Source organism: Pan paniscus, chromosome 12 (genome assembly GCF_029289425.2).
Source record: "Pan paniscus chromosome 12, NHGRI_mPanPan1-v2.0_pri, whole genome shotgun sequence".
In the NCBI taxonomy this organism is placed as follows: Eukaryota; Metazoa; Chordata; class Mammalia; order Primates; family Hominidae; genus Pan; species Pan paniscus.
In genome coordinates, this window is record NC_073261.2 from 88128093 (window position 1) to 88144741 (window position 16649).

At 38.9% G+C, this 16649-nt stretch overlaps 1 protein-coding gene across 9 annotated transcripts in view; it reads left to right on the forward strand.

The window, feature by feature from the left end:
- The window catches only part of ATL2 (atlastin GTPase 2), an 86661-nt gene that overhangs the window by 26710 nt on the left and 43302 nt on the right, over positions 1 to 16649 (forward strand). For all 9 annotated transcript variants that reach the window (XM_024927673.5, XM_055108044.2, XM_055108043.2 and 6 more), the window contains exon 2: positions 8391 to 8635. In XM_024927673.5, the coding sequence (XP_024783441.1) occupies positions 8391 to 8635 (245 nt within the window). The remainder of the gene's footprint in view (positions 1 to 8390; positions 8636 to 16649) is intronic.

A 16649-nucleotide genomic window follows, 5' to 3' on the forward strand; every position in this document is an offset into this window, starting at 1 on the left:
CTGACCTTAGGTGATCTGACTGCCTCGGCCTCCCAGAGTGCTGGGATTACAGACGTGAGCCACTGCACCCGGCCAATTTTATGCTGTTTAAAAAAATACATAGATTTTTTGGCTAGGTGAGGTGGCTCACGCCTGTAATCCCAGCACTTTGGGAGGCCGAGGCGGGTGGATCACCTGAGGTCAGGAGTCTGAGACCAGCCTGATCAACAAGGTGAAACCCCATCTCTAGTAAAAATACAAAAGAATTAGCCAGGCGTGGTGGCAGATGCCTGTTGTCCCAGCTACTCGGGAGGCTGTGACAGAAGAATTGCTTGAACCTGGGAGGTGGAGGTTGTAGTGAGCCGAGATCGTGCCACTGCACTCCAGCCTGGGCAACAGAGCAAAACTCTGTCTCAAAAAAAAAAAAAATTTAAATATATATATGTATAATTTTTTTAGAGTGTAAATGTGTTTTTTAGGCTGCATAATATGTCAGCATATGGCTAAAATAACTGTTCGGCCACTTTCCAGTTTTGAGGTATGCAACATTAATTTTTGCCACCAGAATAAAATTAGTGTCCTTATTTCCTTATAATAAATCCCTAGAAATATATTTAACCATCGTATAACCTCTTTAAGGCTCTTAAAAAATATGTGCTAGAATAAACTTGAATACTTAGATACTGTTTTCACTTGGGTATGAAATATAAATGTTGAGGTTCAAGTACTAGGCACTAACACATTACTTAGCTTTTGTGGGATAACTAATTTTTATAAGTAGACTGAATAGACTGAATCAAGGTTACTTTCCATAAAAATTTGTTTCAAGTTTTTGTTTGGAATGTGAATAATAAAATATACTTTTCATTCCTTTTGAAAGGTGAATTATTCTTTGTTCTCTTTTTATAAGTTTAGTTTTGGGTTGATGTAATCTAACATTAATGCTACATTTTATTATAATGAAGATTTGTAGCACTTTTTTATTATCTTAGTTTATAATTAAGCTTGAACTTTGCTGATGGATCTAGGTCAGCCCTGAAGTGTAAATTTTGCTGTTGGAATACATGCTGAGTGTCTGAATTTGGCAGATTTAAGATAATGTGTGATTAGACAACAAAAAGACAGGTGTCTTATTTAAATAGACTTTTTTGGTTTTTTTTTAGAGCAATTTTAGCTTCACAGCAATATGAAGCGAAAGTGTAGTTCACGTACTCCCTGCCCCTCCATATATACACTGTCCCCCGCCATCAGCATTTCACCCACAGTGGTGCTTTTGTTAAAATCAATGAACCTTCACTAACACATCATCATCCAAAGTCTATAGTTTTACATTATGGTTCACTCTTGGGGTTGTATATTCAATGGTTTTTTTCATAGATGTATAATGACAAGTATCAACCAATTTCGTATTATAGAGAATAGTTACACTGCCCTAAGAAATCTTCTGTGTTATGCCTGTTCATCCCTCCCTATCCCCCTAACCCCTGGCAATCACAGGTCTTTTTACTAAGACACCTTTCTTTTGTTAGGCTGTGTGGCAAATAGATATTAGGTAGGTACCTTAGTGTTAATGTGTGGAGAGATGTTTGAGAAGCAGGTGATCATCTTTAGGTGTCTTTTAGCTTTGACCTTGAAAGACCCATCTGGGGGCTAGCGTAGGGAAAACTGACTTGGAACTGTGAATCACAAAAATGTGTTGGAGGGCTGAAATCTACTTGTCTCAGTAAATTATTGGCATTGAAGAATGGAAATAAAATCACTATTCTATACACAGGACGTAACTTCAGTTTAAAATCTTAGAGTAGTGCGGAATTTAGAGACTTTTAATTGTAGGCAATCACTAAATGCTAGTACAGTATTTACAGGTATCCTAATGAAATTTACATACAATTCTCTTTTATTCATTTGCTTATATCAGTGTTTGATGGAGTACTTTATCTGTATTTAGTCCATATTTGGTAGAGAAATCACCATGGGGAGTAAGTAGATAGATGCAGGTGTATCACATCATTCTTAGGCTCCATTATACTTTTGAAATCTATTTGCTACCCTTCTCTTTAAAAGGCTGTAGACTAGATATGGTGACAAATATGTAGACACATTCTGTCTATTTGAAAGGCCTGTCTTTGTCTGTGCTAATAAACTTGGTTGCATAGTGACTGGCCAACTAATATAGGTGAATTTTCGAGTTAACAAAGGTTTTCTGCCCAGTGGGGTTTTTTTTTTCCTATTTTTTTTTTAATTATACTTTAAGTTTTAGGTTACATGTGCACAATGTGCAGGTTAGTTACATATGTATACATGTGCCATGCTGGTGTGCTGCACCCATTAACTCGTCATTTAGCATTAGGTATATCTCCTAATGCTATCCCTCCCCCCTCCCCCCACCCCACAACAGTCCCCACAGTGTGATGTTCCCCTTCCTGTGTCCATGTGTTCTCATTGTTCAGTTCCCATCTATGAGTGAGAACATGCGGTGTTTGGTTTTTTGTCCTTGCGATAGTTTACTGAGAATGATGATTTCCTATTTCATCCATGTCCCTACAAAGGACATGAACTCATCATTTTTTATGGCTGCATAGTATTCCATGGTGTATATGTGCCACATTTTCTTAATCCAGTCTATCATTGATGGACATTTGGGTTGGTTCAAAGTCTTTGCTATTGTGAATAGTGCTGCAATGAACATACGTGTGCATGTGTCTTTATAGCAGCATGATTTATAGTCCTTTGGGTATATACCCAGTATTGGGATGGCTGGGTCAAATGGTATTTCTAGTTCTAGATCCCTGAGGAATCGCCACACTGACTTCCGCAATGGTTGAACTAGTTTACAGTCCCACCAACAGGGTAAAAGTGTTCCTATTTCTCCACATAGTCTCCAGCACCTGTTGTTTCCTGACTTTTTAATGATCGCCATTCTAACTGGTGTGAGATGATATCTCATTGTGGTTTTGATTTGCATTTCTCTGATGGCCAGTGATGATGAGCATTTTTTCATGTGTCTTTTGGCTGCATAAATGTCTTCTTTTGAGAAGTGTCTGTTCATATCCTTTGCCTACTTTTTGATGGGGTTGTTTGTTTTTTTCTTGTGAATTTGTTTGAGTTCATTGTAGATTCTGGATATTAGCCCTTTGTCAGATGAGTAGGTTGCGAAAATTTTCTCCCATTTTGTAGGTTGCCTGTTCACTCTGATGGTAGTTTCTTTTGCTGTGCAGAAGCTCTTTAGTTTAATTAGATACCATTTGTCAGTTTTGGCTTTTGGGTTTTTTTTTTTTCTTCTAAAAAACCAACTAATGCTTTCTTTACAATAAGAGCAAAACTATTTGTTTGTTTTAGCAAAATCACCAACCTCCACACTTGGTCATTGTGATATTTTAGCAGTTATTACTTTTGAGTTCTTTTTTAAAGTGTTTTACTTGGTTCATAATTTTTTTTTTTTTGAGATGGAGTTTCGCTCTTGTTGCCCAGGCTGGAGTGCAATGGCGCAATCTTGGCTCACCGCAACCTCCGTTTCCTGGGTTCAAGCAATTCTCCTCCCTCAGCCTCCTGAGTATCTGGGATTACAGGCAAGCACCACCACTCCTGGCTAATTTTTTATTTTTAGTAGAGATGGGGTTTCTCCATGTTGGTCAGGCTGGTCTTAAACTCCTGACCTTAGGTGATCCGCCCTCCTCAGCCTCCCAAACTGTTGGGATTACAGGCGTGAGCCACCGCACCTAGCCAAGCTTCATAATTTTTATGGAATTTTTGTGTTACGTATACTTAATACTCTTGAGTTGCCGGAGGTATTTCCCCAAGCTATTTGATTATCATATTTGCTTATAAACTAGGTAAGGACAGGGCCAGGCATAGTGGCTCATGCCTGTAATCCTAGTACTTTGGGAGGCTGAGATGGGTGGATCACCTGAGGTCAGGAGTTTGAGACCAGCCTGGCCAACATGGGGAAACCTTGTCTCTACTAAAAATACAAAAATAAGCTTGGCGAGGCGTTGGGCACCTGTTGTTCCAGCTACTCTGGAGGCTGAGACAGGAGAATGGCTTGAACCCAGGAGGCAGAGGTTGCAGTGAGTCGAGATCTCACCACTGCACTCCAGCCTGGGTGACAGAGCACTCTGCCTCAAAAAAAAAAAAAAAAAAAAAAAGGTAAGGGCAGATGTAAGACTCCTGAGTAAAATGCTTAAATTTCATTCATTCAAGAAATATTTACAAGGCACCTGCTAGGCTAGGTGTCAGGCACTGTTCTAGGTGCTGGTAGAGAATGGTTAACAGGGTGATTGGGATCCTTACTTTAGTGGCACACTCATTCTGTGGAGTGGGAGATATAAGGTACACATTTAAACGAATGAAAAAAGGTTGTTTTAGGAATTGAAAAAAACTATGAATAAACCTGTTTCATTAAAGTGTTAAGGAAAGGGATCTGTGATTTAGATTGAGTGGTCAGGGAGGGCCATGCTGAGGAGACAACATTTGAGCTGAAGAGCTGGATGATGGAGACATAAGCCATGTGAATTTCTAGGGACAGAGCATTCCAGATAGGGGACAACACAGGACAAAAATTCTAAGGTGGGAAACAGGGTTAGCTTCATCAGGGAACAACAAGAAGGCCAGATTGTCCAGGCTTTGGGAATGAATAGGAGTGTGTTCTAAGATGACATGTGCTTTATAAGGCCCCCTGCTATGGAGAGGAGGCTGGGCCCAGATCGCATACGACTATGGAAGCCATGGTAAGGTATTTAAGGGCTTTCTTCTTTTGTTTGTCTATTTTCTGCTTCTGATGGGAAACTAAGTGGTAAATTGGCAATCCAAGAGGGGAGACATTTAATAAGTAAGTACTTACATAAATATTCAAGTGATAGATTAAAATTTGGGGAGTATAGAATGACTAAACTTGGTTGGAAGCCTCAGGGAAGATTCTTGTTCCTGGAAAGTGACTTTTAAGCTGAGATTTAAGGAGTAAGTATGAATTGATTAGGAAACAACAAAGGAAAGAGTACTCTAGGCAGAGGAATATTAAAGCAGAGTCTAGAAAGAGCTTAGCAGCGTGAGGATCTGATGAAAGGTTAGCTTGGCTACCTAGTTTAAACCTGGGGTTCCCAACCCTAGGGCCGTGGACTGGTACTCGTCCGTGGCCTGTTAGGAACTGGGCCGCAAAGCAAGAGGGGAGTAGCAGGCGAGCGAGCATTACTGCCTGAGCTTCGCCTCCTGTCAGACCCATGGTGACATCAGATTCTCATAGGAGCGCGAACCTTGTTTTGAACTGCATGTGTGAGGGATCTGGGTTGTGTGCTCCTTATGAGAATCTAACTAATGCCTGATGATCTGAGATGGAACAGTTTTATCCTGAAACCACTGCTCCCCCTTCTGTGGAAAAGTTGTCTTTCATGAAACCAGACCCTGGTACCAAGAAGGTTGGGGACCACTGGTTTAAAGAGAAGAATAGCACCAAAAGAGGCAACAGAGAATGGCGGTGAGTACGGGACCTTATAGAGCATGTGTAGGATTTTAGTCATTAGTCCTCTGTAACAGTGATTTTAAGGAGGGTAACCTGGTCAACTTTACATGTAACTATGTTATTTAGTTGCTACTCTGTGGAGATTAGATTGGATTGGGTAAGAGGACAAGAGTATTAATGAAGGGAAACCAGTTAGATGCTACAGTGTGAGATAAGGTGGCAGTGACAAGTGCAGGAATATTATCAATAGAGATTCAGAAATGAAGACAAATTAAGAAGGTGGTTATTGATTAGATTTAGGGGTAAGTAAAAGACACGTAGACGTATCTCTATATGTCAAGGACAGCCAGCAAGTCTTTGCCAGAGCAGATGGGTGGATGGCAGTGTCAGTACACAGCTACACTGGTCAAGTGAAAATCACCGTAGCATTTTGGCATTTCAAGGGGAAAATAAAAGCTTCTCCTGTTGGATTGGTTATTTTGAAGTTACTGTTAACTTACACCTATGGTGCTTACTGCGTAGCATACATATTTCAACTCATTGAATCCTGATGACAACCCTATGAGTTAGGTACTGCTATGCCTGTTTGACACACACCCATTTTCCAGATGAGAAAACAGGTGCAGAGAAGTTAAGTGACATGCATCGAGGCAGTTTGCTCCCTACTTCATGGTCTTAAACCACTAATTAAGCTTAGAAGCTTACACCGTTTGCATCCTGTTTTGTTATTTATCTGGACCTACCTAATGAGACGTTAATTTAGAATTTAACTGTATTGCAACTTTTCCTGGAAAGTTCACTTTTTGCATGCATTCAAATAGCATACCTGACTATTGCTATATACCATTGATACAGGCAGTGATAATGTCCCCTTTAACTAAATATTGGTTGCTTTTACTTTCAAAGATTCTCCTTTGAAGTGGCTTGCTCTTTATAATGCATTGTCATTGTTTTCAGCACATTTTGAAATAGTGCTGTTGACTTTGCTATATACAGTTAAAGGTGCCTTGTGATGTGGAGGTAGAGGCTCTAATAGTCTTTGCAAATCAGATAAGTGAGATGCTTCTTTTGGTAATAAGATTAAAAATCCACTAATGTAGTTATATAATCTTTGCTCTGTGAATATTGGTTATGTGGATAAGATATTACTGAACTGTTGACTAATAATGTACCACGCCTTAGTGGACTGGCTTTCTCCTCAGAGTAGGACAGTCATTGATTGCATTGAAAACAGTAGATACCGTATGTGTCCTTAGAGTGGAAACTGACACTTAGTAGACAGGCTCAAGGAGGGGATCTCTTAGAAATTTTGATGTGGGAGAAGATAAGGTCCCCAGGAGTAACTAGTTGCTACGTGGGATCAAGCAGTTGGTAGAGAAGAAAGTCAGACAAGGTATATGTCCTCTGAAGCTAGGTGTTTTTTTAAAGAAGAACAGAAACCTAGACTTTGGAAGTTTATCTCTGCTATTTACATTCTCTGTACTTCTTCGTCACTATTCAGTAAAGTTATGTCTGCAAAGGTTACCTTATTTTAGTGTGTTGTGGTGAACAAAGGAAGGGTTTATATGGCTGTTTTGGGGAGCTATATAGTCTTAAAGTGGTGGCTGTAGTGTTTGGTGAGAAAGAGCTCCAGTGGAAGATGAAATTCTGAGATATAAATGCATCTCACTGACTCTTCTTTAATGAAACATTAATCCTGTGCTTTGCTTTAATGAGGAGGCTGTAGTAGTACTAGGTTACTGTTATTAAATTAGGGACTCATTGTAAGTATCATTTTTGGAAACTTGTTAGAACCGTAATTTTCCTCTTTAAGTTTCAGAATGAAAAATAACATGAATAATTTTTGTTTGTTTGTTTTTTGAGACTGAGACTCACTCTGTTGCCAAGGCTGGAATGCAGTGGTGCGATCGCAGCTCACTGCAACCTCTGCCTCCCAGGTTCAAGCGATTCTCCTGTCTCAGCCTCCCAAGTAGCTGGGACTACAGGCGCCCGCTACCATGCCCAGCTAATTTTTGTATTTTTAGTAGAGACGGGGTTTCCCCATGTTGGTCAGGCTGGTCTCGAACTCCTGACCTCAGGTGATCTGCCTGCCTCGGCCTCCCAAAGTGTTGGGATTACACCCACTGCACCCAGCCACATGAACAATTTTAATATATGTTTTTAATGTTTGTAAAGTAGAGTAATGTTTGTGAATTTTCTAGATGATGCTTACAGGGAAAATTGGGATTTGAAGTATCAGGTGAAATTGATTTTTCCCCTCTTTAGTTTGTGTGTGCATACAGTTGGAAAAGTTATTTACAGAATAATACAGGGCTCAAAAACAGCTGCTGTTGACATGAACATTCTCAATGAAGTTAAGACTTCATTGAGATAGAGGCCATATTTAGTAGTATTGTTTATCTGTATGTATAATGGTATATGAGTCCATTTTCATGCTGGTAATAAAGACATACTTGAGACTGGGCAATTTACAAAAGAAAGAGGTTTAATGGAATCACAGTTCCACGTGGCTGGGGAGGTCTCACAATCATGGCGGAAGGTGAAAGGCACATCTCACATGGTGGCAGATGAGAAGAGAGCTTGTGCAGGGAAACCTCTCATAAAATCATCAGATTTCGTGAGACTTATTCACTGTCATGAGAACAGCACAGGAGACAGCCTCCCGCATGATTCAGTTACCTCCCACTGGGTCCCTCCCACAACATGTGGAAATTGTGGGAGCTACAATTCAAGATGAGATTTGGGTGGGGACACAGCCAACCATATCAAGTGGGAAATCTTATCAGCATTCTTTGTCCTGTCACAGAGGGAGTGAGAAATCCAAAGGAACGTTATAATGATCTATAATGGGGGAGGGGGCAATTACTTATTTGAAATTTTGCTTTAGTTGTGGTCCTTAATGAAAGTTTGTAATATAGGGATTAAAGTAACCAGTTTCTTTCTTTTTAAATTCTAGGTGAGAATTATGAAGATGATGACCTAGTAAATTCTGATGAGGTTATGAAGAAACCATGTCCAGTACAGATTGTTCTTGCTCATGAAGATGACCATAACTTTGAACTTGATGAAGAAGCTTTGGAGCAGATATTGCTACAGGAGCACATACGAGATCTTAACATAGTAGTGGTATCTGTGGCAGGAGCTTTTCGTAAAGGGAAGTCATTTCTACTGGACTTCATGCTTAGATACATGTATAACAAGGTGAATAGTCTTTTAAATTGAACCCAATTAAAAAGAAAAAAGTACCAACCATGCCTGTTAAAAAAATAGACAAAAACCAGAACTGTATCTTTTTTTTTTTTTTTTTTTTTAATTTAAGTGGTCTCACTCTGTTACCCAGGATGGAGTGCAGTGGTGTGATCACGGCTCACTGCAGCCTCAACCTCCCAATCTCAAAGCAGTCCTCCCACCTCAGCCTCCCGAGAAGCTAGGACTACAGGCGTGTGCCACCATGCCCAACTCTTAAAAAAACTTTTTTTTTTTTTTTTTGTAGCTATGGGTGTCTCACTTTGTTGTCCAGGCTGACAGAACTGCATTTTTAATTCTATAGAAATATAATTCTTTATAGGACTTCCTGGTCAATACAGTAATGTAAGTTTGAGCTCTTGATTCTTCATCGCCATAATTCCCTTCTGCATATACTGCATATGGAAACATATAATTGAGCATCTGTGTTCCAGGCATTGTGGCTCTAACCCAAGTTGTCTGAGTATATCCTAGAAGTCTCTGAAGTACTATTTATCTTCTTTCCCTTTTTGTTACTTCTTCACACTTTCCTTTTGGCCACCTTTACAGTGAGTAAAGTAGATGGATAGAGACCTTTGAAAAAGTATATCTGTGTTCCTCAAACAAGTCAGTTTTAGTGACTATTACCTTTGGAGATAAAGTCCAGTTCCTTAGAGTGGCTTCTGCAGCCATCCATGATCTCTGAATCTCATCTCTTGCCCTTCATATGTCAAATAAACTATAGTTTTTGCTGTTCCTTGAGTATGCCATGTTTTTTTCTCAAATATTATGGTATTCTTGGCTCATCTTTTCATGGGGGCCTTCCCTGACATCTAGGACTATATTACATCCTCTTCCTAACTCATGGTACAGGTTGTATGTTTTATTGATATTACTTTAGTTGTTTATTTTTTTCTGGCTACTTTAATCTCTGTCATGGGTGGGCCCTCTGTTGATTATCAAGCACCTGGCACAAGAATTGGGTCTTAGGAGATACTTACATTTTAATTGATGAATCTCTTTCCCTTCTATACATTTTCACTTTGAGATGGTACCAGACAATCGCTACTTACCTATCTCTCCCTGACTCTGACTTTCTCTCCTGAAAAACAAAAGCAAAAAAAAATTTTTCACTCGAATTGGAATGTTTTTCTGATAATTGCAAGTTGGACTGAGGGAATGGGAGTTTGAAAGGGAACAGGAGAAGGAATTGGAAATTTTGGAGTGGAGCACTTAGTGGAATTGCTATATAGGGAACTTTTGACATTCAGAAGCCACATGAATTATTAGAAATAATACTTTGACAGAATTAGGTAATTGTCTAAACACCTGTCAGGTTGCTCACCTTTATGAGTTCTGTGACATTTGTAATTGGGTGTGCATTCTCTTCGAGGTAAGAAATAAGGTAAACATTCTCATTTGGTTTTCCAGGAAGCTTTTCAGTAAAGTTTTTTCATGGGGATCATTTCAGGCTTTCTCAAATATACCTGAGTATCAATAGCATAGTTTATATTAGAAAACTATGTTTTACATGTTTGGGACATTGAGAAAGATACATCATTTTAAAGTTTTTCTCATTGATTGAGACGTGATCTCACTCTGTCACATAGGCTGGAGTGCGGTGGTGTGAACATGGCTTTTAGTGTCAGTTTAGTAGACTGCAGCCCAACCTCCTCTGCTCAAGTGATCCACCTCAGCCTCCCAAGTAGCTGGCACTACAGGCATGCACCACAATGCTTGGCTGATTTTTAAATTTTTTGTAAAGATGGGGTTCTCACTATGTTGTCCAGGCTGGTCTTGAACTCCTGGCCTCAAGTGATTCTCCCACCTCAGCCTCCCAACGTGTTGGGATTACAGGTATGAGCCACCGTGCTCAGCTAAAGTTTTCCTATTTAGACTTGATCTAGAATTTTACATCTGAAATAGAGAAATGTTTAAGTAGTGGCATATTTTTTTTAAAAAACTGTACATTTAAAGATGATAAAGGATTTCTATATTTTGAGGTCCTCTTAAGTCCTTAAGTTAGCTTGTGTATATTGTATCTATCTGTGTCTAAGCTGTTTAGTGCAAATGTATTTTGTTCCAAGTAGGTCACAGACAGTAGAAAGTTAGAAGGGGAGGGAAGCTTAGATCACTTATCTAGGAATGACAGATAAGTTTCACCTCAGGTGCCATTTCTGTTTCCATCTCTGATCAGTTAGTAGTGGCTGTTCAGAGTGGAGTAGCAGCCCCCCATTGCCATGTATTTGCAATCTCTGCACAAACGGACCTCTCTTTCCTGGGGGAGTTGCAGAAGCCATGCAAAGGTTATGATGGCTTGAGTGAGGTTATACATCTAGTTAGTGGCTTCTAAGCTGAAATATCTTTATTGGCTTTCGTTTATAGTATTGCCCTATAGAATTCCTGATATAAATCACCTTATTCTGTCAATCAAAAATTGCATTTAAATGGTATCTGATTTTTGGATAATGTGCCTCCACTTAAACTGATCATGTGGTGGGTCATGCTTTTCCTATGAGATGAAAGTAAAGAAGGAGAAATAATGGGGTAGTTGGATTTATTTTATTAACCTGTATGCCTGCACAGGTGGGATGCTAGCTGAAAGAAGTAGAAGAGTAGTGACATACTGACAGTTTAAGTTTTCAATGTTGACTTTAGTCAGTGTATGTAAGTATGCAGTTGACGAAAGTAGTGAGTAGTTTTATAAGAGGAGATTAAAATCTGTAATCAAAGACAGAATTGGTGGGTATGGTTATGGTGTGGGGGATGTTGGCTTTCCCCTCCTAAATAAATGTTACACTCAAGTATTCTATGCCCTGCCCCCTGACTTCTAATTCTCATTTGCTTATTTAGGGGTGTGCTTTAGATAAATGTATCTTTTTCCTTAAAAATTTTTTACCTTTGAAGTATAATTTACATGCAGAAAAGGTGCACAAATCTTAAGTGTACAGCTTGATGAAATTTTACATAGGTATACACCCTTACTACCACCATCCAGATGAAAATACAGAACAACCCCCACTTTGTGTTCCTTCTCAGTTAATATCTACCCCCCCCCGCCCCACCAAAACTAACTGCTGTTCTGAACTTTTCACCACAGGTTCATTTCACTGTTTTTGAACTTTACGTGAATGAAACCATACCATAGGTATTCTGTGTTTGGCTTATTTTGTTAACATTATAACTTTGAGATGTACTCATGTTTTTGCGTTATTTTTGTTGCTTTAATATTCTACTGTATGAGGGCAGGGTGTGGTGGCTCACTCCTGTAATCCCAGCACTTTGGGAGGCCGAGGTGGGTAGATCACCTGAGGTCAGGAGTTCGAGACCAGCTGGGGCAACATGGTGAAAACCCATCTCTACTAAAAATACAAAAATTAGCTGGGCGCGGGGGCATGTACCTGTAATCCCAGTTACTTGGGAGGCTGAGGCAGGGGAATCGCTTGAACCTGGGAGGTGGAGGTTGCAGTGAGCCGAGATTGTGCCATCACACTCTAACCTGGGCAACAAGAGAAAAACTCTGTCTCAAAAATAAATAAATAAAATAAAAATAAATATTCTGCTGTATGATTATGCCACATTTTGCGTATCCATTTAACTGTTGATGGGTTTTTGCTTTGATACTACAATTTTTAGTCAGCTGATTTTTTAGAAGTGTTTTTTTCATTTTTAACACAATATTAGAGGTCATATTTTTTTAAGTTTTCAAACACATTTTTTATATTGGAATATAACAGAGAGAGCCTGTATACCTGAATCCTTTACCTAGTTTCTTCTAATGTTATCATTAGTGTGATTCATTTGCAAAACTAAGAAACCAATATTGATTGGTACATTACTATTAACTAAGTCCTAGACTTTGTTCCGGCTTCTGCAGTTTTTCCATTGGTGCTCTTCTTTCTATTCCAGGATCTCTAATACAGAATACGATTCCTAGATTTAGCTGTCATGTCTCCTTAGTTTCTTCTGGTCTGTGAGTTTCTCAGCCTTTCCCTTTTTTCATGATCTTGACTCTTTTTTGAGACGTAGTTTCGCTCGTTGCCCAGGCTGGAGTGCAGTAGCGCAGTCTCGGCTCACTGCAACCTCCGCCTCCTGAGTTCAAGCGATTGTCTCGCCTCAGCCTCCTGAGTAGCTGGGATTACAGGTGCCTGCCACCACACACAGCTAATTTTTGTATTTTCAATAGAGATGGGGTTTCACCATGTTGGCTAGGCTGGTCTCAAACTCCTGACCTCAGGTGATCCGCCCGCCTCAGCCTCCCAAAGTGCTGGGATTAAAGGCGTGAGCCTGGTGATCTTGACTATTTTGAGGCATACTGGTAAGCTATTTCGAAGAACGTTCCTCAATTTAAGTTTGTCTTACATTTCTGTCATGGTTAGACTGGGGTGATGGGATTTTGGAAAGAATACTCCTGAGGTCAAGTACACTTCTCATCACATTGTATCTGGGGGTATGTATAGTCACATGGTACTGCTAGGAATGGTACTCTTCACCTGTTGGTTAAGCTAGTGTTTGCCAGGTTTCACCACTGCAGACTTGATATTTTTTAGTCATTAATTCCACCCCAACCTCAAAGAACAGGGAAAGAGGAGGATTAAGCTCTACCTTCTGATAGGAGGAAGACATCTAAATATATTATTTAGGATTCTTCTTTTGGGAAGAGTTGTATCTTCTCCCTATTTATTTATTTATTCATTCCATCCTTTATATCAGTGTGGGCTCATTTATACTTGAGTTATAATCCGAAGTGTTTACTTTAAAAAAAATTTTTAACTTTTATTTTAGAATCAGGGGCTATATGTGCAGGTTTGTTACTAGGGTGTGTTTCCTAATGCTGATGTTTGGGGTACAATTGATCTTGTCACCCAGGTATTGAGCGTAGTAACCAATAGTTAGTTTTTCAACCCTTGCCCTCTTCCTCCCTCTCCCCTCTAGTACTCCCCGTTGTCTGTTGTTGCCATCTTTGTGTACGTGAGTACCCTTGTTTAGCTTCTACTTTTAAGTAAAATCGTGGTATTTGGTTTTCTGTTCCTGCATTAATTTGCTTAGGGTAATGGCCTCCAGCAGCATCCATGTTGCTGCAAAGAACATAATTTCATCCTTTTTTACGGCTGCATGATTTTAAACCTTTTAAAAGTGAAATAGATTATTCCAGTGTCTGTAGGAACTGTTAGAAAAATGCTGATTAGATTCTCAGGTCTCGCTGTTGTAGTTTGAAATCTAGGAATCAGTTTACAGTGGTCAAAACTTAATTTAGTAGAATTATATAATATACATGAAACTAAACACAGTGCTTACGATATTGATGCTAAGTAATGGTGATAGCTATTATTACTAAATTCTCCTAGATAAGGATTCTTAATTCTCTATGGAGTTGCTTCTACTTTTATACCATTTCCTGTTTTTTCTTTGTAAAACTTTATTATGAAGAATTTTATTAATAAATACATGTAAAAGTAGGCAATAATATAATAAATGCCCATATACTAAACAATTTTTAGCACTTATCAATTCCAATCTCATTTCATCTATAATCTAACTCACTCTACACCTTATATATTATTTTGAAGTAAATCCCTGTGATCAATTAATTTATAAATATTTCAGTATGTCTCTTAAAAATAAGGACTTTTTTGAACATTACAATAATATAGAAATAATAATCCCTTAATATTAATGTCTTTTAAGTGTTCAGTTTTCAAGTTGCCTCAACTGCTTTTTTGTTTTTTTTTGGAGACAGAGTCTTGTTCTGTCGCCAAGGTTGGAGTGCAGTGATGTGATCTCAGCTCACTGCAACCTCTGCCTCCTGGGTTCAAGCAATTCTCCTGCCTCAGCCTCCCAAGTAGCTGGGTTTACAGGTGCGCACCACGACACCTGGCTAATTTTTGTATTTTTAATAGAGATAGGGGTTTCACCATGTTGGCTAGGCTGGTATGGAACTCCTGACCTCTAATGATCCTCCCGCCTCAGCCTCCCAAAGTGTTGGGATTACAGGTGTGAGCCACCATGCCTGGCCACCTCAACTGCTTTTCGTTTTTGTTTTTGTTTTTTTTAATAGTCCACATTGTGATTGGTTGTCTTCAAAGTATTTTAATGCATTTTAGGTTTCCCTCCCTCCCTCTCTTTTTCTTGGCAATTTATTTGTTGAAGATACTGATTGTTGGTTATAGGGTTTCCCACTCTGGATTTGCAGATTGCATCCCGTTGGTGTAGTTTTACATGTTCTGCGTTCTGTGAATCTTCTGTAAGTTGTTAATTGAATCTAGAGACTTCATCAGACTCAAGTTTGACGCTCTTTTGGCAAGAGTACTTCATAGATGATGACGTATTCTTCCATTAGGAAGCACATACTATTTTGTGATGTAACGGTTTTTGAATCTTTACTGAATTCTTGGTATTTTGATTACTAAGCATTTAGCAGGCATTATCTTACTTAGTATTCAGAAATAACCCTGTGCAGTGATAATTATATTTCAACTTGGTAGTTGAAGAAACGAGACTCAAAGTAAGTGGCAAGACTTAAATTCAAGACTAGGCAATTTGATGCCAGAGCCTTTATTCTAAAAACTATTATGTAAAATTATGTTTGGTCATTTTCCCATATATCTACAATATGTAAAGTACAGGTTACTTTATAGGATATACCTACACTAAATTATTCTTTAATAAATATTTACTTTGGTTTACTTCAGAGTTGAACTAGACTGATGGGAGGATATGTGTGAGTACAAATGTAACTTTTCTTGCTATGCACTGGTATCTAAGCTCAATAAATAAAGGATCCTTGCTGTATTTGCTACACAAGAGTTTTGACTCCATCTACAGCATATTTGCTAATGGCATTTAAAAAAAACTGTCCTTTATGTTTTTATTCTTTGCTATTTAAAGAGCTGCTCCCCAAACTGTTGCCAGAGACCAGGAGTAAAAAACTATCTTTAAGAATCATACGCACTGCTACATATAACTTGCCACAAGCACAAATATCTCAGAATGAGCCCTATGGGATGTTGAACTTGATTTTACCTTCCTCTTTAAGGATAACAGTGTCTGAGATTTCATGGGAAATGTGCAAATACATGAAGAAAAACTGTCTTATGTTCTTTCTCAAGACTGAAATGTATTTGGAGGAGGAACAATATTTTTAAATGCTGCTTCCTTGGGTCTTTTTATTTTTATTTATTTATTTATTTATTTATTTATTTATTTATGTATTTATGTATTTAGAGACAGAGTCTCGCTGTGTCGCCCAGGCTGGAGTGCAGTGGCACGATCTCGGCTCACTGCAAGCTCCGCCTCCCACGTTCACACCATTCTCCTGTTTGAGCCTCCCAAGTACCTCCCGCCACCATGCCCTGCTAGTTTTTTGTATTTTTAGTAGAGACGGGGTTTCACTGTGTTAGCCAGATAGTCTTGATCTCCTGACCTCATTATCTGCCCGTGTCAGCCTCCCAAAGTGCTGGGATTACAGGCGTGAGCCACCGCGCCCGGCCTGTTAATTATTTTTTATTGGGTGTAACTTACATACATAAAGTGTATAAACCTTAATATAGCCAGTGCATTTTTATATATATATGCTATAGTAACCACTGTCTCTCAGAACAAGACAGCATTTCCTGCATTCTAGGAGGCTCTCTAATTCCCCTTCCCAGTTACTGCTATCTCCGGCTCTCAAGGGCCACCTTTGTTCTGACTTGTATTAATGTAGATTAGTTTTGCCTACTATAGAACTTCACATAAATGTAATCATAGAGTATGTACTCCTGTGTCTGGTTTCTTTCACTAAGCATTTAAATTAAGGCTGGTGTATGCACATTGTTACATGTGTCAGAAATATGTTGTATGTTATTTTTATTGCTGAGTGATATTTCATTGGATGAATATGTCATAATTTACCCTTTCTACTGATAGACATATGGGTTTCTAGTTTTTTTCTGTTATGAATAAAACTGCTAATGAACATTTTTGTAAAGTCTTTGTGATGTAAGCACCG